The following is a 21455-nucleotide window of genomic DNA, read 5'->3' on the forward strand; positions in this document are numbered from 1 at the left end:
TTGTATCTGCTATTTAAACAAATCATACCAAGTTCCCTGCATATCATATAGCAAAGTCTGAATGAACAAAACAGTGCAGCAGACAACAGTATTTATTTAAAACAGTACTGTCAGTGTCTCTGTAACATTAAACTGTTGTGCTGGCCTGGCTGGTGCAGTTAGTTTATAAGTTTTACAATAGTTTTACCATATAATATATATTATATATTATATAATATTAAACAGTACCTACAAAAAAAGGAGCCCTTCAGTTCCTGACTGTAAAACATCACAATGAGTCAGTGACTGTGTTATAGGTTCACTCACTGTGATGTTTGCCAGTCAGGAACTGTCTGTCACACAGTGTGTTCAAGTTGTCTGTGTTGCAGAACTTCCTGGTTCACCGTGATTGTTTTGGCAGCAGGAGCGCACCACCACCACCAGCACCACCACCAGCAGCACCACCACCACCACCACCACCAGCACCACCACCAGCACCAGCACCACCAGCAGCACCACCACCAGCACCACCACCAGCACCACCACCACCACCACCACCAGCACCACCACCACCACCAGCACCACCACCAGCACCAGATGGGTAGTACGTCTAGATCAGTGCTATAAGCTCTCAGAGTTGTCACTTTACAGAAAACGTTACCTGCACTGAGCACTCAGCAAGCACTCTACCACGATACATCAACTGAAGCCAAGCCATGCCACCATTAGAGGAAGCTGGAAAATCCTTGACAGAATACATTTTCAACTGAATCTGAAAACCTTGGACAAATCTTTATGGGATCACAAACACACACCACAGAATACCAGAAAAAAAATAAACACACATCCTCCTCACTGAATCATAATGGTAAAGGGCAGGCCACAGGACGGGCAATGTGGCACAGCCACCATAGTCAGACATGATGTCAGAAGGTCGGTGTGTGTTTTTTTGGTTTGTGTGAATGTGTATTTGTGTGATCCAATAAAGATTTACTCCAGGTTTTAAGTTTCAATTTATTCTTTCAAGGATTTGCCTTCCTCTGGTGGCTTGGCGGGCGTCAGTTGTCTGGAATTAAATACAGAATTCTTTTGGTTGAAGGTTAAACCCCTAAACAGAGTCAGAAATTCACAGAGCATGACAGACACATTGGGAAAACACCAAAAAACACGTCAGTGTAAAAATACAAAATGGATCGGACGGACAGTCGCATAATAGAAAACCATTCTCCATCTCCTCTCCACTCCAGTGCTGCTAAAAGCTAGAATAATATCATATATTCTGATTAATCAGAATAATCAGGGGAGGGAAAGGGAAAAGGGGAGGGGAAGGGAAAGGGGGAAAAGGGGAGGGGAAGGGGGAAAAGGGGAGTCTGGCAGGGGAGACAGAGAAATAAAAAATTTCAGTGGCAGAGACAATGCTATAAACAAAATCTATAAAATTAAAAACACTGCTCAGCATTTGGGAACATGTAGATTTTTCTGTAAGAACACCAATTGATCTACATGGTCTGGTTTGAGGGCGCTTCTTTTTGCAGTTACCACATCTCCTGCAGTGGAGAAAACCCGCTCTGCAGACACGCTTGTACCTGGGATACACAAGTATTGCTTTGACAGCCGAGAAAGGAGGGGAAATATGACCTCATGCTCACGCCACCAGTTCAAAGGGTCCTCAGTGAGAGGCAGAGGTGGGGCTTTACAATAGTTTTCCATTTCCTCTTCAGCCTTGGCATAGGGGGTCTTTTTGGGTTCTATTGTACCTTCAGTGTCAGTGAAAGACTGTCCCAGCAAACTCACGAGCAGCGATCTGGCCTTTTTGGGAGGAGATGGTGGAGAATGGTTGTCTTCGATGGGTGAACTGTCCTCTTCTTCCAGAGTTTGTTTTCTTCTAGGCACTTGATGATCCTCTTGTGTCCTCTCACTCTCATCTGATGTAATCTGTGTTTGAACAAAAAAGAAACGGAAAAAAAACAATAAGTAAAAACACAAATGTCAATGCCTTTGATTCTGATGGGGTGATGAAAAAGCACAGGAAACGGACAGTACAGTTCCCGCACCGCATCAGATTCAGAAGCGTGGTAGTGCTACTGTCGTTTCAAGAAGAAACATGATGGAATTCTTCAAATTAATTTAATTACCTCCAAGGATGCAGCTTCCTCAGTGACTCCTTTAAATATCTCCAATCTTTCTTCATCTGTGAGGATGAAAGGCAGTCCCTTAAAGCGAGGATCCAGTGCAGAGGCTGTATGAAGGATCTTCTTCTCGGCCTCACTGCTGTACCTCTTCTGGAGATCTGTTCTAATAGAATTCTTGATCTCATGGATCATGGGTGTGTCTCCCATCGTGTCTGTCATGCTCTGGAGAAGTTGTGCATTTATAGGGGCAATGAGAGAAACTGTTGGATTGCGCTCTTCTGACATCAGCATGGTTGCATCCTTCATTGGCTTTAATGCACACACGGCGTCCTCTGCATTTGACACATCTGTTTCGTTTAGAGTGCAGAGATCGGACTCTCCTCTTCTGACTTCTGGAGACAGCAAGGTGGCACAGACTGCAGGTTGTTGTTCCAAGAACCTCTCGACCATGTCGTATGCACTGTTCCATCTTGTTGCCACATCAGTTATCAGCTTATGATTCTTCAGGCCAAGACATTTCTGTTTCTCTTTTAGACAGTGGCTTGCTCTAGTGCTGCGGTGAAAGAATGTGGATATCCGACGTACTCTGCCAAGAAGCCTAGAGAGAGTGGCCACTTTCAACGCTCGCTGGGATGCAAGATTCAGTGTATGGGCGAAGCATTTCACATGGGGGAATTTTCCAACTTGAGCTGCAACTATCATGTTTGACGCGTTGTCGGTCACAAGCACTACAGATTTATCGGACAGCTGCCATTCTTCCACAACATGAGAAAGTAGCTCTGCCAGATGAGCACCCGTGTGAGACTCATAAATGGCTCTCGTTTGCAGTACATGCGACAAAATCTGCCAGTCCTTACTAACGTAATGTGCTGTTATTGTAACATAAGACTCTGTCGTGACTGAAGTCCAGGAATCACACGTTATTGCGACTCGACTTGCTTGGCTCATTGATGCAATTATCTTAGCTTTGGTTTCGTGGTAGAGTGCAGGTATGACGTTTTCTGTAAAGTGACTTCGTGACGGGATCTTGTAACGCGGCTCTATCGTCTTCAAAAGGTAGCGAAACCCACTGTTTTCCACAACAGAGTAAGGGCGCAGGTCCTTCGCTATGAAAGCTGCCACAGCTTTTGTTATTCTCTTTACCTTTTCAGAGTTGGGCGGCAAAGTTGACTGTAACATTGCATCAATTCTTGGCTGATCTGGGTTCATTTCCTTGGTGGTGGTGGTGGTGGTGGTAGGTTTTAGCATTTCTGGGTGAAAACGGCTGACGTGGTTTCTCAGATTAGTAGTATTCCCTAGATATTTAATTTTTGTGTGACAGATTTTACACACAGCGTATGACTTGTCCAATTCGTGCTTCCTACTTTTTTCATAAAAGCCAAAATGTTCCCAGATGTTTGCTTTTAAAAAGCTAGGTGCATTTTTTATCTCTCGTTCCTTTTGTTCTACTTCTGCCATTTTTATTTACTAGCAAATGCAATGCATGCCAGGCATCTATGTGAATTTGTGAGTAGGGATGACACAAGTCTTGAATTTGAGTGACTAAGCCTAAAGCCTGCCACGAGATCAACAGAAAAAGTAACACTGCTGGCTGCTGGTGGTGGTCGGGTGGAGCGATTCTCCTCCTGCCTGTGGTGGACTGGACTGAGCCTGAGGAGTGAGGAAAAACGGACAGGTGGTGACTGAGGTGACACAATTTTTTTTTTTAGGTACGGTAATAAGTTAATAACAGGCAGTGACCAGCTGCAGTCTCTGTGAGTGGTGTATCTGTGTGATGGTCACCTACCTGTCACAACAAGGTGGCAGAGTCTGGCTGGCACGTGGCACCTGCGCAGGCGCAGGGGCGTAGCTAGAAATGACTGGGCCCCATAGCAAAAAAAATTTATGGGCCCCCCGGTGGTGACCTCTATGAACCTTGTAAAGAAACCAAGACAATGGGGACACGGGACATAGCTTTCTGTAGCAGTTACATCTGACTCCGGTCCCCGAGGGGCCCAAAGGCACCAGCATTATAAATGGCACATGGTAGGCGGCGGTAGAGAGTTTACGATGGTGCTCGAGGCTGTGCTTAATGCTACTTTCACACTTGCGTCAGAGGATTCCGGCAATCTGGACGCAAACGGATGCATTTGTCAGGCGGATCCGTCTGACAAATGCATTGAAATACCGGATCTGTCTCTCCGGTGTCATCTGGAAAAACGGATCCGGTGTTTATTTTTTTCACAGATTTAAAGGTCTGCGCAGATCGGAAGAACGGATCCGTCAATGCAGCAATTTTAATGCCGGATCTGGCACTAATACATTTCAATATAAGTTTAAAGCTGGATCCGGCAAGTGTTCAGGATTTTTGGCAGGAGAGAAAACTGTAGCATGCTGCGGTATTCTCTCCGGTCAAAAAACGTAAGAGGGACTGAACTGATGCCTCCTGAACGGATTGCTCTCCATTCAGAATGCATTAGGATAAAACTGGTCAGTTCTTTTCCGGTATTGAGCTCCTAGGACGGAACTCTATGCCGGAAAAGAAAAACGCAAGTGTGAAAGAACCTGAGAGACCATCAGTATGTTAGTCCTGGAGGTTTCAGGTTGATAGATCCTGTGTATGCTACATTGTATCCACAATAACCATCCTCTCAGTAGGGACTGATACACGTATGAAGGGGATCTGATGGTGCAGGATCAGTAACTGTCAGTAAATCTGACACCCCAGCAGTTTCAGATCCCTGCCCTTAGCTGAGAGTTGTCAGTGTGGATCACCTCCTGCTGGGAGCAATCTCCAATAGTGTGAGATAAATGTAGACATTCCCAGACTGGCCACTAGGGGCCGCTGTTTGACCACCTTTCATAGACCCGGAACCTAAAGTTCCGTCCACTGTAGTAGACGGAGGGGAAGAATAAGAAGAGACACAACCGAAAAAAATAAGGAAGAAACATGGGGCGGGCGGCAAAGGTATGAGAAGCGGCAATATGAGCTGTGTAGGTGGCAGGCGGTAGGTGGGTGTATATGCTGTGTAGGTGGCAGGCGCTTTGGAGGTAGATATTACATACTCATAGGTGACAGAACTTACCTCGCCGCCAGCCACCGCACGTCCGCACTGCCGCCTGCTTCTGAGTGTCTGACTGGGAGCCGGAGATGCGCGGAAACCACGCCTCCGGCTCCTCCTCACTCAGTCAGACCTGGCTCACTCAATGTTGTGGCCACCCCCTCTGACACGTCAGCGGGAGGCGGGAGGCGGGAAAGAAGGCGCCCAAAAACTTTTTTCCGACTCGGCTGCACGGCGGACGCGACGCTGACGTCATCAACATGCATCGATTATTTAAAGCAACCGCATCGATGCAGAATCGCCGGGGGTCGAATCGCGATGCATCGATGCATCGATTATATTCGACAGCCCTAGTAATCGTACTGACCCGAAGAAAGAAGAGAACAGGTCAGTTTTATCTCCTAGGGAACGCTCTAAAAACAAAACCCATAAAACTATATAATAGTGGTATCACTGTAATTGTACTGGCCCAGAGAATGAAGGGAATGAATACGTTTTATCTCATAGGGAACGCTGTACAAACCAAACCCATAAAACTATATAAATGTGGTATCACTGTAATCGTACTGACCGGAGAATGAAGAGAACAGGTCAGTTTTATCTCATAGGGAACGCTGTAAAAACAAAACCCATAAAACTATATAAATGTGGTATCACTGTAATCGTACTGACCCGGAGAATGAAGGGAACAGGTCAGTTTTATCTCATAGGGAACGCTGTAAAAACAAAACCCATAAAACTATATAAATGTGGTATCACTGTAATCGTACTGACCCGGAGAATGAAGGGAACAGGTCAGTTTTATCTCATAGGGAACGCTGTAAATACAAAACCCATAAAACTATATAAATGTGGTATCAATGTAATCGTACTGACCCAAAGAATGAAGAGAACAGGTCAGTTTTATCTCAGAGGGAACGCTGTAAAAAACAAAACCCATAAAACTATATAAATGTGGTATCACTGTAATCGTACTGACCCGGAGAATGAAGAGAACAGGTCAGTTTTATCTAATAGAGAACGCCGTAAAAAGAAAACCCATAAAACTATATGATAGTTTTTTTCAGTTGTTACAGAAACACTCTGGCTGATACTTGGTTGCAACCATGTATTTCGGTTATTTAAGACATGAAAGCAGGGTCATTTGGTACTTGCCCAATTTGAACAGTGATACCCCAGATTGCTATGCCATGGAGCCCATTCGGATAACGAAAGACTATGTGAAAGTAAAGACTTTGGCTCCATGGCGATTCTACTGTATTTGTGTATTCTGAGTGCCATTTACCTAATAATATGCACTCAGACCAAAGCTATCTGGGGATGTCTTACATGTCTATGTTTACTGTAATGGTTTTGACATTGTATGTTGGAGTAGTGATTTCTGTCCTATTGTCTGCACATGTGTATTGGTGATTTCCCTTTGTCCTGAGAGATAATTGAATTACTCCTCGGGTGTCTCCAGGGCAGAGAGGAGGAAACCAGGATGCATTGTGGGGATGTATTGTGTCTGTGTATCCTGAATTGCTGCTTATCTGTCCTGTGTCACAGTCTTCCATCTGGTTCCCTAGGGGAGTGTCCACCAGATGGGGACCTGCATAAATACGGGCGGGTAGCCCTCAGTAAAGAGAGATTCTGCTTCTTACCCTCAATTCGTGCTTTGACTCGTTTTGTAGAGCATCACTAATCACTAGCCCTTGTAAGAGCTCTCTGGATTTCATCTACACCTACAGGAGTATGGATGACTGCTAAAAGGAACCTAACAGCGCTCTCTAGAATTCGGGGACAAGGACATCTAAGCGGTCCAAACCTCAGCCAGCCTGAGGCAACCATAACAATTGGTGGCACAGCGGTGGGGTGGTCCTGAATTTCCCAGGAGAGTAGCTGAACAGATGGAAAGTACTTATGACAAGCTGAAACGGGCTACCTTAAAAGATTTGTTGGAGAGCTGTGGAGGAATTGCCAGCAACCGGCCCAGGAGAGAGCTGATTGTGGAGTTAACCGAGCTGGACCGGAATTGTACCATGGCAGAGGCATCATCACCTGGGGAGGATGAGGCCATCCGAATGGTAAAAGTCAGGATGCTGACGTACGGACCGAATATCTCAGAGGAGAGGATTGCCGCACTGTATACTGAAGCAGCCAAAGAGATACAGGATCGGAGGGACCATGAGTACCGTATGTATACGACACCGCCCCCTGTTGTACCCACAGTAATGACAACTGTCCCCTCTAGTCCTGGGAAGAAAAAGATCCCTTATGCTGCGTTTAAACAATTTCAAGAGACTGAGGAGGGGATTGATGAATACCTGGCAGATTACGAAAGATAGTGTGCCCTACATCAAGTAACCACCGACGATTGGATTACATTGCTTACGGGTAAATTAACTGGTAGGGCTGCTGATGCCTTCCGGGATATGCCAGCTGAGGAAGTTACCCAATGCATATGGATAAAAGAGGCATTGTTAAAAAGGTATGCTGTGAAACCTGATACGTATCGCCGGCAGTTCAGAGAAATGGCCAAGAAACACAGCGATACACACAAAGAATGGGCCAACCGATTGCACCAAGCTGCTAATCATTGGATTATGGACAGTCAAGCGGTAACCGCTGAGGAAGTGTTACAATTATTTCTGCTAGAACATTTTTACAAAGGATTAGAGCCAAAAATATTTCTATGGTTGTTGGACAAGCAACCCACCACGCTGAAGACAGCTGCCCATCTCGCTGACGAATATGCAGATCGGGTACTACATGAACTTCCAAGCTCCAGACCCACTCCACCCACAGAACCACGGGATACTTACAGACCACCTCCTTGCAATGAATTTCGGGCTCTAATTCCACCAGGCCCTACCAGGTACCAGAGACCAGTTAATACCAGTTATGACAGAGCCAGAGGAACCTGTCACAACTGCCACGGACCAGGACATTATGCCAGGCAGTGTCCACTCAACACAGAATGCCCCTACTGGAACCGATCAAAGCCAAAAACCACTGCTGTACCAGCTCGCCACCCTAGTGCCATGTGTGTGTCATCACCCTCCGCTCCAGAGGAATACCTAGGGAAACTCCATGAGGCCAACCCTATCTACGCAGCATCAGATGACAACCGTCAACACTACAGACAGCAGGTACAATTAGAAGGGCGGTCAGTGGAAGGACTACGTGATACTGGCGCCACCATCACGCTAGTTAAAGGCAGTCTTATTCCGGCTTACAAAAGGTCTGGGCAAACTGTGGCTGTACGAGTGGCAGGAGGAGCAGTATACCGGGTACCCACAGCCCGAGTACATTTGAATTGGGGTGCAGGGGAGGGTCAAGTGAATGTGGGCATCATGGACAATTTACCAGAGGAAGTTTTATTGGGCAATGACTTGTGGCCGATCACATCTGCCTATGCCCCCTCCTATAGTGCAACAGCTCATCCTGTAACCACCCGGTCGCAAGCCAGGACTGAGAGAGAACCTTCACCAGTGCGGGAGCCACAGGTAGGACAAACTCCCACCCTGACTTTCCCTCAGCCCCCAGTCCAATGGGATACTCCTGAGACATTTGAAGCTGAGACTAAGACTGACCTGACGCTACAGAAATATAGGGAGAAAGCTGAACAAGGCATAGGGGGGTTAGATAATGAAATGTTTGTTTGGGAACAGAATAAATTGTACAGATTAACAGAGAAAAAGAGAAACCCAAAACGCCAGTTGGTAATTCCGTTAAAATACCGCAAGGAGATATTAAGAGTAGGGCACGACATTCCGTTAGCAGGGCATCTAGGAATGACCCGTACGTTACATAGGATCACCCACACCTTTTTCTGGCCGGGAGTGCATAATGATGTGCGTACTCATTGTAGGACCTGTGATGTGTGTCAAAGGGTGGGAAAAAGGGGAGATCATCTAAAAGCTCACCTAGCCAATATGCCCATTATTGAAGAGCCGTTTAGTAGGGTGGCCATAGATTTAATAGGACCTCTCGCCACCCCTAGCCCCTCGGGAAAGAAATACATCCTTACTGTAGTTGATTATGCCACCCGGTACCCAGAGTCAGTAGCGCTATCAAACATTCAGGCCGATACTGTAGCCAATGCCTTGGTACATATTTTTCCCGTGTTGGGTTTCCCAAGGAAATCCTATCCGATAGAGGCACCCAGTTTACAGCAGAACTAACTCAACAGCTGTGGCACATGTGTAACATAAAATCTTTACTCAGTTCTCCCTACCATCCCCAAACAAACGGTTTGTGTGAGCGATTCAATGGAACGTTCAAGCAAATGCTCAAGACCTTTACCAGTGCGTATAGGGATTAGGAGCGATTCCTGCCACACCTCCTGTTCGCATATCGGGAGGTGCCGCAGGAATCCACGGGTTTCTCCCCGTTTGAACTACTTTATGGGAAAAAAGTGCGAGGACCCTTGGACCTTATTAGGGAACACTGGGAGGGAGCCACTGAGAATTACGGGGTCCCTATCCTGCCATATGTATTAGAGCTTAGGGACCGGATAAAAACAACTAGCCAGATCTGTCCAAGCCAAGCTCCAGACCGCACAGAGACGCCAGAAAGTATGGTACGATAAGGGAGCCCGGCGCCGTATTTTTCAAATAGGACAGAAAGTGATGGTACTTAAACCAGTTAGGCAGGACAAGTTACAAACCTCTTGGCAGGGTCCTTATAAAGTCGTAGATAAAGTGTGTGACACTACCTATGTCATCGCCACCTGTCACGATGAAAGGCTACGGAAAACTTTCCATATAAATATGCTCAAGGAGTACAATGAGAGACCTGAGGAAGTGACTGCAATATGTAGTCCAGCACATGAAGACCCTGATAATCTTCCCATACCTGATCTCTTAAATAGGAAACTGCACCCCGACATACTCAGCCAAGTGCAGATGGGAGAAAAGTTAAGTACCGTTGAGAAGGGCCAGTTAAGTGACATGCTATACCAAAAGAGGTTTACCTTTTCCCAAGACCCAGGGTATACACTCCTCACCACCCATCAGGTGGACACCCCAGGTCAGATGCCCCTTCGCCAGGCCCCTTACCGAATCCCTGAGGCAGTTAGAGACGGGATGAAAAAGGAAATATCTGAAATGCTACGATTAGGAGTAATTGAGTCCTTCGACAGTCCCTGGGCTTCCCCAGTAGTGTTGGTACCGAAAAAGGACGGTACCACTAGATTTTGCGTAGATTATAGAAAGCTAAACGACAAAACGGTTACTGATGCATACCCAATGCCCCGGGTAGATGAGTTGCTCGATCGCATAGCCAGAGGGAATTACTTAACTACCATTGACCTCTGTAAAGGTTATTGGCAGATCCCTCTGGCCAAGGAGGCTGTCCCCAAGTCAGCCTTCGTCACCCAGTTTGGCTTGTACCAATTTAAGGTCATGCCATTCGGGATGAAGAATGCCCCAGCTACGTTCCAGCGCTTGGTAGACAGATTCCTTGATGGCTTCCAGGATTTTGCTTGCGCATACCTGGATGACATAGCGATTTACAGTGAGTCCTGGGAGGAAAACTTAACTCAGGTAGGAACTGTTCTGGATCAGATCCGGGCCGCTGGCCTGACTCTGAAGCCAGAAAAATGCCATTTTGGGATGGCCGAAGTGCAGTACCTGGGACATAGAGTGGGATGCGGTAAACAACGCCCTGAACCAGCGAAAATAGAAGCGGTCGCTAACTGGCCAATCCCACTTACTAAGACACAGGTACTGGCATTTCTGGGCACTGCAGGGTATTACAGACGGTTTGTACCCGATTATAGCACCACTGCAAAACCCCTGACCGATTTGACGAAAAAGAACCTCCCCAGACAAGTCCTGTGGTCTCCCCACTGTGAAGAAGCCTTTCAAGCTCTGAAAAAGGCTCTTGTGAATGCTCCTATTTTGGCTGTCCCAGTCCCTAACAAACGCTTTATTGTCCACACAGACGCTTCCATGTTCGGGCTGGGGGCAGTTCTAAGCCAAGTCGGAGAGGGCGAGGGGAGGGGGGGGGGAGCATCCTGTTGCCTACATCAATAGAAAGCTCCTACCACGGGAGGTCAGTTATGCCACAGTGGAAAAGGAGTGTTTGGCCCTGGTGTGGGCCCTAAAGAGACTAACCCCCTACTTATATGGTCAAGAATGTACACTCATCACAGACCATAATCCTCTCGTCTGGCTAAACCGTTTCTCCAGGGACAATGGTCGGTTATTGCGCTGGAGCCTGTCATTACAACCTTTCAATTTTACCATTCAATACCAACCAGGAAAACAAAACGTAATGCCGATGGTTTGTCCCGGCAGACTGATATCAGCCCAGAGTAAAGTTGCTCTGGACAGCCTCAAGTTGCCCCGAAAAGGGGTCAAACCGTGTCTGCCAGAGTGTTCCACAAGGAGGGAGCTATGTTACAGTTACACTCTGGCTGATACTTTGTTGCAACAATGTATTTCGGTTATTTAAGACATGAAAGCCGGGTCATTTGGTGCTTGCCCGATTTGAACAGTGATACCCCAGATTGCTATGCCATGGAGCCCATTCGGATAATGAAAGACTATGTGAAAGTAAAGACTTTGGCTCCATTGCGATTCTACTGTATTTGAGTAGTCTGAGTGCCATTTACCTAATAATATGCACTCAGACCGGAGCTATCTAGGGATGTGTTACATGTCTATGTTTACTGTAAGGGTTGTGACATTGTATGTTTGAATGGTGATTTCTGTCCTGTTGTCCCCACGTGTATGGTGGCGATCTCCCTTTGTCTTGAGAGATAATTGAATTACTCCTCGGTTGTCTCCGGGGCAGAGAGGAGGAAACCAGGATGCATTGTGGGGATGTGTTGTGTCTGTGTCCTGAATTGTTGTTTATGTGTCCTGTGTCACGTCTCCATCTGGTCCCCCTAGGGGAGTGTCCACCAGATGGGGACCTGCATAAATACGGGCGGGTAGCCCTCAATAAAGAGAGATTCTGCTTCTTACCCTAAATTCGTGCTTTGACTCGTTTTGTAGAGCATCACTAATCACTAGCCCTTGTAGATTTCATCTACACTTACAGGAGCATGGATGACTGCTAAAAGGAACCTAACAGCGCTCTCTAGAATTCGGGGACAAGGACATCTAAGCGGTCCAACCCTCAGCCAGCCTGAGGCAACCGTAACAATGTTGAATTAAGAGGGTACCTTATTTCCCCTTGATGTTTGAGAAAGGCAAACATTGTTATGTTTTCTGAGAGGACTGTTTTCTGCTTAGGAGATCTTTCCCCCGCTTTAGGGTCTTGCATATGGCTCAGAGTTCCTGATAATTTGAGGGTCTTCTTTTTGTCTCTTGATCTCAAAGTCCCTGGAAGAAGTGATCTGCTATCTTGGCACCCCAGCCCACCTGGCTGGCATCTGTTGTTACTATGATGTATGGGCTTAGGTACAGTTTTTCTTCTTCCTGGATTTGGATCTTCTGATTCAGAGACTGATGGTCCCATGATGAGAAGATCATTTTCTGTAGAGGCCATGAGTGGAACTGGCTCCAATGAACTGTCGAAATGCAGACTGTTATTAATCCTAAAATACTCATCTACTTCTTTATTGTGCATACTGATTTCTTCTGTCTGTTTGGTGGTAAGAATGATCTCTGAGCTGTGGAATCCAGTAGGGTCTCCAGAAAGATTTTCTTGGTGTCTGGCATGAGGTCTGACTTTTCCCTATTTAATATCCATCCTAAGTCCTTCAGGAGGGATATTACTGTCTACCTTTGATGGATTGAGTTCTGAGAAGGATCCGCAATCAGGAGGAAATCATCCAGGTAAGGAATTATTTTTATATCTTTCTGTCTGTGAAAGGCCATAATCTCTACTATCAGTTTTGTGAACAACCGAGGGGCAGAAGATATTCAGAACTGTAGACCTTGAAATTGGTAATCTGCCACTTCCCCTTCTTCCCATATTGCAAACTGTAAGTACTGTGGGTGAATCAGGACATGGTAATATGCATCCTTTAGGTATAGGGTACACATTAGAGGTATTGTAGATGTGATGAATTCCATCTTGAAGCGACGTTATTTTATCCATTTGTTCAACTGTTTTAGGTTTATTATAGTTCTGAATGAACTGTCTGGCTTCTTGATCAGAAAGAGTTTTGAGTAATATCGTCTGCATTCTTGGTTTTAGGGTTCTTGAATCACTGCTCCCAGTCGTTTTATTTCCTTACATCCTGTAGTAAGTTCTCCTGAATTAATTCTCCTTGGTAGCATGTCAGGGTATATTTTCCTTGAGGGATGGACAGAAGTTCTATCTTGCAGCCTTCCCGTATGATTCGAAGTACCAACAGATTTTGTGTTATCTGGCACCAATCTGGAAAGAACCCTAGCCTTCCCCCGACCAGCCTGGCATCGTTGTTTATTTTAGGTGTTATTTGGGTAAGTAGGAACCCCCTTTATTTCCCTCCTTTACAGTATGACCACCTTCCAGTTTTCCCTTTGTCCTTAGCCGCTTGATTTTTCTCTTGGTATCCTCTCCGAAAAAACTGAGTCTTTCTGGGTTTATCTTCAAACCCTTCTTTTTGTCAGATGACTTTTCTAGTATTTTATCCAGGACTGGACCAAATACATAGGGTTAGGGTTGAAAAGGGATTGCACATAGTTTAGTTTTTGATGGAATACCCCTGATCAATTTTTAAGCCAGAGGGCTCTTCTGACTCTATTTAAGAGGGTTCCATTTCTAGCAGCAACTCTGGCCGATTCTGCAGAGGTATCTGCCATAAATGCTTTGGCCATTTTTAATAAAGAAAGGAAGGGATCCCAGGATATATTCTCTGGGGGTTCCCATTTTTAAAAGGTTTTCCAGTTGGGTCAACCATAGTAGCATTGATCTTGCTACAGATGTAGCTGCTATGTTTGTGCTGATAAAAGCTGAAGAAGTCTCCCAGGTTTTCCTCAGAAGTCCGTCCCATCCGCCTTCCTGTCAATTGGGTCTTTGAGTTGGGAGGAATCTTCAAAGGGTATGGACGTTTTCTTGGCCACCCTAGACACTGGCAGATCAATTTTTGGAATCTCATCCCAGAATTTTGTTTCCTCACTGACAAAGGCGAGGTGATTTTTAAATTCTTTGGGAATAAAGAGTTTCCTTTCCACTTATTCCCATTCTTCTATGATCATTTCTTTTAGGTTGGAATTGACTGGAAAGAGCCTCCTCTTTTTTGCTCTTAATCCAGCAAACATTTCATCCTGCACTGATCTGTTTTGCTGGACCTCCTCAATGTCAATAGTTTCCCTAATGGCGGTCAGTAAAGAATCCATATCTTCTGACAAGAAGCAATATTTCCTCTCCTCATCAAAGAATGAAGAAGGCAGCATATCCTCATCTTCTTCCTCCTTCATCCTCCTGGGAATACTGGTGGTATAGCTATAGGGGTCACAGTTATGACTGAGCCCTTAAGCCAGGGGAGCCCCTTGCATGTGGCACAGTATTTTTCTTTTTAAAACGCATTGCACCTTAGAAAGTGAATACTAGTGATATTAGCACTCACTAGACTGCAGGAGGCAGGGGGAGTGAAATGCATGTCAGACCTCCCAAGTATCAGACCTCAGATCGGAACTTAAAAAAAATAATATGTACCTCTCTTGCGGTGCCGCTCATTTGCAGGCATGGCAGTCTGCCCGGCTCTCTCAGCTCCCGGCCTTCTCCGGGACGCACTGCTATGTCGTGAATGGTACAACATGAGGATGTAGTGTGCAAACTATAACCTGACGCTGCAGGCGGCGCGGGCCCAGAGAAGACCAGGAGCTGACAGAGCCGGGGAGACTTCCAGACCTGCAAAGGAACGGCAGAGCAGGAGAGGTAAATTAATTAATTTTAATGTGTGATCTGGTCTCATACTCGGGGGTCTGACATGGAGATCTAGTGGGGATCTGATGGGGGGTCTGACATGGAGATCTAATGGGGTTCTGACCTGAGGTCTGATACTTGGGGGGAAAGGGGCTGACATGGTGGTCTAATGTCTGATACTTGGGGGGTCTGACATGGAGGTCTAATGGGGATCTGATCTGAAGTCTAATACTTGGGGTTCTGATACTTGGGGAGAAGGGGCTGACATGGAGGTCTAATTGGAATCTGTTGTCTGATACTTGGGGGGGTCTGACACGGAGGTCTAATGGGGATCTGATCTGAGGTCTGAAACTGGGGGGTATGAAATGGAGGTCTAATGGGGATCTGATCTGAGGTCCAATACTTGGGGGGTCTGACATGGAGATCTAGTGGGGATCTGATGGGGGGTCTGACATGGAGATCTAATGGGGTTCTGACCTGAGGTCTGATACTTGGGGGGAAAGGGGCTGACATGGTGGTCTAATGTCTGATACTTGGGGGGGTCTGACATGGAGGTCTAATGGGGATCTGATCTGAAGTCTAATACTTGGGGTTCTGATACTTGGGGAGAAGGGGCTGACATGGAGGTCTAATTGGAATCTGTTGTCTGATACTTGGGGGGGTCTGACACGGAGGTCTAATGGGGATCTGATCTGAGGTCTGAAACTGGGGGGTATGAAATGGAGGTCTAATGGGGATCTGATCTGAGGTCCAATACTTGGGGGGTCTGACATGGAGATCTAGTGGGGATCTGATGGGGGGTCTGACATGGAGATCTAATGGGGTTCTGACCTGAGGTCTGATACTTGGGGGGAAAGGGGCTGACATGGTGGTCTAATTGGAATCTGATGTCTAATACTTGGGGGGTCTGACATGGAGGTCTAATGGGGATCTGATCTGAAGTCTAATACTTGGGATGTCTGACATGGAGATCTAGTGGGGATCTGACCTGAGGTCTGATACTTGGGGTTCTGATACTTGGGGAGAAGGGGCTGACATGGAGGTCTAATTTAAATCTGTTGTCTGATACTTGGGGGGGTCTGACACGGAGGTCTAATGGGGATCTGATCTGAGGTCTGATACTGGGGGGTATGAAATGGAGGTCTAATGGGGATCTGATCTGAGGTCCAATACTTGGGGGGTCTGACATGGAGATCTAGTGGGGATCTGATGGGGGTCTGACATGGAGATCTAATGGGGTTCTGACCTGAGGTCTGATACTTGGGGGGGAAAGGGGCTGACATGGTGGTCTAATTGGAATCTGATGTCTAATACTTGGGGGGTCTGACATGGAGGTCTAATGGGGATCTGATCTGAAGTCTAATACTTGGGATGTCTGACATGGAGATCTAGTGGGGATCTGACCTGAGGTCTGATACTTGGGGTTCTGATACTTGGGGAGAAGGGGCTGACATGGAGGTCTAATTAGAATCTGTTGTCTGATACTTGGGGGGGTCTGACACGGAGGTCTAATGGGGATCTGATCTGAGGTCTGATACTGGGGGGTATGAAATGGAGGTCTAATGGGGATCTGATCTGAGGTCCAATACTTGGGGGGTCTGACATGGAGATCTAGTGGGGATCTGATGGGGGGTCTGACCTGAGGTCTGATACTTGGGGTTCTGATTCTTGGGGGGAAGGGGGGGAGGGGCTGACATAGAGGTCTAATTGAAATCTGATGTCTTGAGTTTTTAGTAATATTGTCTGCATTCTTGGTTTTAGGGTTCTTGAATCACTGCTCCCAGTCGTTTTAATTTCCTTACATCCTGTAGTAAGTTCTCCTGAATTAATTCTCCTTGGTAGCATGTCAGGGTATATTTTCCTTGAGGGATGGACAGAAGTTCTATCTTGCAGCCTTCCCGTATGATTCGAAGTACCAACAGATTTTGTGTTATCTGGCACCAATCTGGAAAGAACCCTAGCCTTCCCCCGACCAGCCTGGCATCGTTGTTTATTTTAGGTGTTATTTGGGTAAGTAGGAACCCCCTTTATTTCCCTCCTTTACAGTATGACCACCTTCCAGTTTTCCCTTTGTCCTTAGCCGCTTGATTTTTCTCTTGGTATCCTCTCCGAAAAAACTGAGTCTTTCTGGGTTTATCTTCAAACCCTTCTTTTTGTCAGATGACTTTTCTAGTATTTTATCCAGGACTGGACCAAATACATAGGGTTAGGGTTGAAAAGGGATTGCACATAGTTTAGTTTTTGATGGAATACCCCTGATCAATTTTTAAGCCAGAGGGCTCTTCTGACTCTATTTAAGAGGGTTCCATTTCTAGCAGCAACTCTGGCCGATTCTGCAGAGGTATCTGCCATAAATGCTTTGGCCATTTTTAATAAAGAAAGGAAGGGATCCCAGGATATATTCTCTGGGGGTTCCCATTTTTAAAAGGTTTTCCAGTTGGGTCAACCATAGTAGCATTGATCTTGCTACAGATGTAGCTGCTATGTTTGTGCTGATAAAAGCTGAAGAAGTCTCCCAGGTTTTCCTCAGAAGTCCGTCCCATCCGCCTTCCTGTCAATTGGGTCTTTGAGTTGGGAGGAATCTTCAAAGGGTATGGACGTTTTCTTGGCCACCCTAGACACTGGCAGATCAATTTTTGGAATCTCATCCCAGAATTTTGTTTCCTCACTGACAAAGGCGAGGTGATTTTTAAATTCTTTGGGAATAAAGAGTTTCCTTTCCACTTATTCCCATTCTTCTATGATCATTTCTTTTAGGTTGGAATTGACTGGAAAGAGCCTCCTCTTTTTTGCTCTTAATCCAGCAAACATTTCATCCTGCACTGATCTGTTTTGCTGGACCTCCTCAATGTCAATAGTTTCCCTAATGGCGGTCAGTAAAGAATCCATATCTTCTGACAAGAAGCAATATTTCCTCTCCTCATCAAAGAATGAAGAAGGCAGCATATCCTCATCTTCTTCCTCCTTCATCCTCCTGGGAATACTGGTGGTATAGCTATAGGGGTCACAGTTATGACTGAGCCCTTAAGCCAGGGGAGCCCCTTGCATGTGGCACAGTATTTTTCTTTTTAAAACGCATTGCACCTTAGAAAGTGAATACTAGTGATATTAGCACTCACTAGACTGCAGGAGGCAGGGGGAGTGAAATGCATGTCAGACCTCCCAAGTATCAGACCTCAGATCGGAACTTAAAAAAAATAATATGTACCTCTCTTGCGGTGCCGCTCATTTGCAGGCATGGCAGTCTGCCCGGCTCTCTCAGCTCCCGGCCTTCTCCGGGACGCACTGCTATGTCGTGAATGGTACAACATGAGGATGTAGTGTGCAAACTATAACCTGACGCTGCAGGCGGCGCGGGCCCAAAGAAGACCAGGAGCTGACAGAGCCGGGGAGACTTCCAGACCTGCAAAGGAACGGCAGAGCAGGAGAGGTAAATTAATTAATTTTAATGTGTGATCTGGTCTCATACTCGGGGGTCTGACATGGAGATCTAGTGGGGATCTGATGGGGGGTCTGACATGGAGATCTAATGGGGTTCTGACCTGAGGTCTGATACTTGGGGGGAAAGGGGCTGACATGGTGGTCTAATGTCTGATACTTGGGGGGTCTGACATGGAGGTCTAATGGGGATCTGATCTGAAGTCTAATACTTGGGGTTCTGATACTTGGGGAGAAGGGGCTGACATGGGGTCTAATTGGAATCTGTTGTCTGATACTTGGGGGGGTCTGACACGGAGGTCTAATGGGGATCTGATCTGAGGTCTGAAACTGGGGGGTATGAAATGGAGGTCTAATGGGGATCTGATCTGAGGTCCAATACTTGGGGGGTCTGACATGGAGATCTAGTGGGGATCTGATGGGGGGTCTGACATGGAGATCTAATGGGGTTCTGACCTGAGGTCTGATACTTGGGGGGAAAGGGGCTGACATGGTGGTCTAATGTCTGATACTTGGGGGGGTCTGACATGGAGGTCTAATGGGGATCTGATCTGAAGTCTAATACTTGGGGTTCTGATACTTGGGGAGAAGGGGCTGACATGGAGGTCTAATTGGAATCTGTTGTCTGATACTTGGGGGGGTCTGACACGGAGGTCTAATGGGGATCTGATCTGAGGTCTGAAACTGGGGGGTATGAAATGGAGGTCTAATGGGGATCTGATCTGAGGTCTAATACTTGGGGGGTCTGACATGGAGATCTAGTGGGGATCTGATGGGGGGTCTGACATGGAGATCTAATGGGGTTCTGACCTGAGGTCTGATACTTGGGGGGAAAGGGGCTGACATGGTGGTCTAATTGGAATCTGATGTCTAATACTTGGGGGGTCTGACATGGAGGTCTAATGGGGATCTGATCTGAAGTCTAATACTTGGGATGTCTGACATGGAGATCTAGTGGGGATCTGACCTGAGGTCTGATACTTGGGGTTCTGATACTTGGGGAGAAGGGGCTGACATGGAGGTCTAATTTAAATCTGTTGTCTGATACTTGGGGGGGTCTGACACGGAGGTCTAATGGGGATCTGATCTGAGGTCTGATACTGGGGGGTATGAAATGGAGGTCTAATGGGGATCTGATCTGAGGTCCAATACTTGGGGGGTCTGACATGGAGATCTAGTGGGGATCTGATGGGGGGTCTGACATGGAGATCTAATGGGGTTCTGACCTGAGGTCTGATACTTGGGGGGAAAGGGGCTGACATGGTGGTCTAATTGGAATCTGATGTCTAATACTTGGGGGGTCTGACATGGAGGTCTAATGGGGATCTGATCTGAAGTCTAATACTTGGGATGTCTGACATGGAGATCTAGTGGGGATCTGACCTGAGGTCTGATACTTGGGGTTCTGATACTTGGGGAGAAGGGGCTGACATGGAGGTCTAATTAGAATCTGTTGTCTGATACTTGGGGGGGTCTGACACGGAGGTCTAATGGGGATCTGATCTGAGGTCTGATACTGGGGGGTATGAAATGGAGGTCTAATGGGGATCTGATCTGAGGTCCAATACTTGGGGGGTCTGACATGGAGATCTAGTGGGGATCTGATGGGGGGTCTGACCTGAGGTCTGATACTTGGGGTTCTGATTCTTGGGGGGAAGGGGGGGGAGGGGCTGACATAGAGGTCTAATTGAAATCTGATGTCTTGAGTTTTTAGTAATATTGTCTGCATTCTTGGTTTTAGGGTTCTTGAATCACTGCTCCCAGTCGTTTTAATTTCCTTACATCCTGTAGTAAGTTCTCCTGAATTTTTTCTCCTTGGTAGCATGTCAGGGTATATTTTCCTTGAGGGATGGACAGAAGTTCTATCTTGTAGCCTTCCCGTATGATTAGATTTTGGCAGCAATCTGGAAAGAAGAACCCTAGCCTTCCCCCGACCAGCCTGGCGTCATTTTTTTTTTTTAGGTGTTATTTGGGTAAGTAGGAACCCCCTGATACTTGGGGGGTCTGACATGGAGGTCTAATCGGGATCTGATCTGAGGTCTGATACTGGGGGGTCTGACATGGAGATCTAATAGGGATCTGGCCTGAGTTCTGATATGGGGTCTGATCTGTGGTCTGCTAATGGTGGGGGGGGGGGTCTAACATGGAGGTCTAATAGGGGTTTCATCTGAGGATCTGATATGGGGGTCTGATCTAAAAGGTAAGGTGTTTTTTTTTGTACTGGCGCACATTGTAAGGGGGTATTTGCACTGACGCACATTATGAGTGGATATTTTAGTATTTCGCCAAATTAGGGGGTATATTTCTACTGGCACACATTATAAAGAGAAGTATTACTACTGGGGGACTACGGGGAACATGATTACTAGTATGGGCACTATGGGGGCATTATTACTACTATTGGGGGCACTGTTAACTCTGAGTTCACTCTGGCAGATAATTATTTCTTTTGGCAGGACCTTGGGGAGCACTATTACTGTGGGGGCATCCTGGCACAGTATCAGCTTAGCACAATTATTTTTGGGGGGCATTATGTTTACACTATTAGTGTTGTAATCACAGGGTACCACCTGTCATAAAACGTAGCCTTTATTAATTAATACGTAAAAATTAACAAACTCTCATATAGACAAACACAAAAAGAGAGAAAAGAAAAGAATGACGACACTTCATGAGTGGAGTGTGCGCCCAGTGCACTCTGTGACAGTGTTACTGGTTCTCGAAGGATAGTGCAGACACACTGTTGTCTAGGCAGGGTGATAATTTCCTAGTTTGGGTCTATCCCTAGATGTGGCCCTAAGATATTTAACCCTGCCTAAATAACTGAATAGCCGCCCGATAGGGGCGATCCCGTGTTCAGGAACCTTCTGCAATGCCCTAGACTGCCCCTATTGGGGATAGGTTGGGCAGAGTGTGGTCAAATGCCCAATTTGTAATGACCTAGTCTAGGTACATAAAATAATAAATATAGGTACACAAGATAGCAGAGTATACTGCTATATACACTCACCTAAAGAATTATTAGGAACAGCTGTTCTATTTCTCATTAATGCGATTATCTAGTCAACCAATC

The 21455-nt window shown here is 46.3% G+C and overlaps 1 protein-coding gene across 1 annotated transcript; it reads right to left on the minus strand.

Moving 5' to 3' along the window:
• Positions 1-1349: 1349 nt before the first annotated feature.
• LOC120994289 (E3 SUMO-protein ligase ZBED1-like) lies at positions 1350-2413 on the minus strand. Its single transcript, XM_040422741.1, has 2 exons — positions 2115-2413; positions 1350-1914 (listed from the first exon to the last, which is right to left on the minus strand). The coding sequence occupies exons 1-2, from the start codon at positions 2400-2402 to the stop codon at positions 1432-1434; spliced, it is 771 nt and encodes a 256-aa protein (XP_040278675.1). The 5' UTR covers positions 2403-2413; the 3' UTR covers positions 1350-1431.
• Positions 2414-21455: the final 19042 nt, after the last annotated feature.

This window comes from Bufo bufo, chromosome 3 (assembly GCF_905171765.1).
Source record: "Bufo bufo chromosome 3, aBufBuf1.1, whole genome shotgun sequence".
Classification (NCBI taxonomy): Eukaryota; Metazoa; Chordata; class Amphibia; order Anura; family Bufonidae; genus Bufo; species Bufo bufo.

Excerpts from the sequence above, each read along its gene's own strand:
- LOC120994289 (XM_040422741.1), bottom strand. The coding sequence starts at position 2,402 with ATGCTGATGTCAGAAGAGCGCAATCCAACAGTTTCTCTCATTGCCCCT. Across the intron at positions 1,915-2,114 it reads AGGAAGCTGCATCCTTGGAG|ATTACATCAGATGAGAGTGA; the intron begins GTAATTAAATTA and ends GTTCAAACACAG.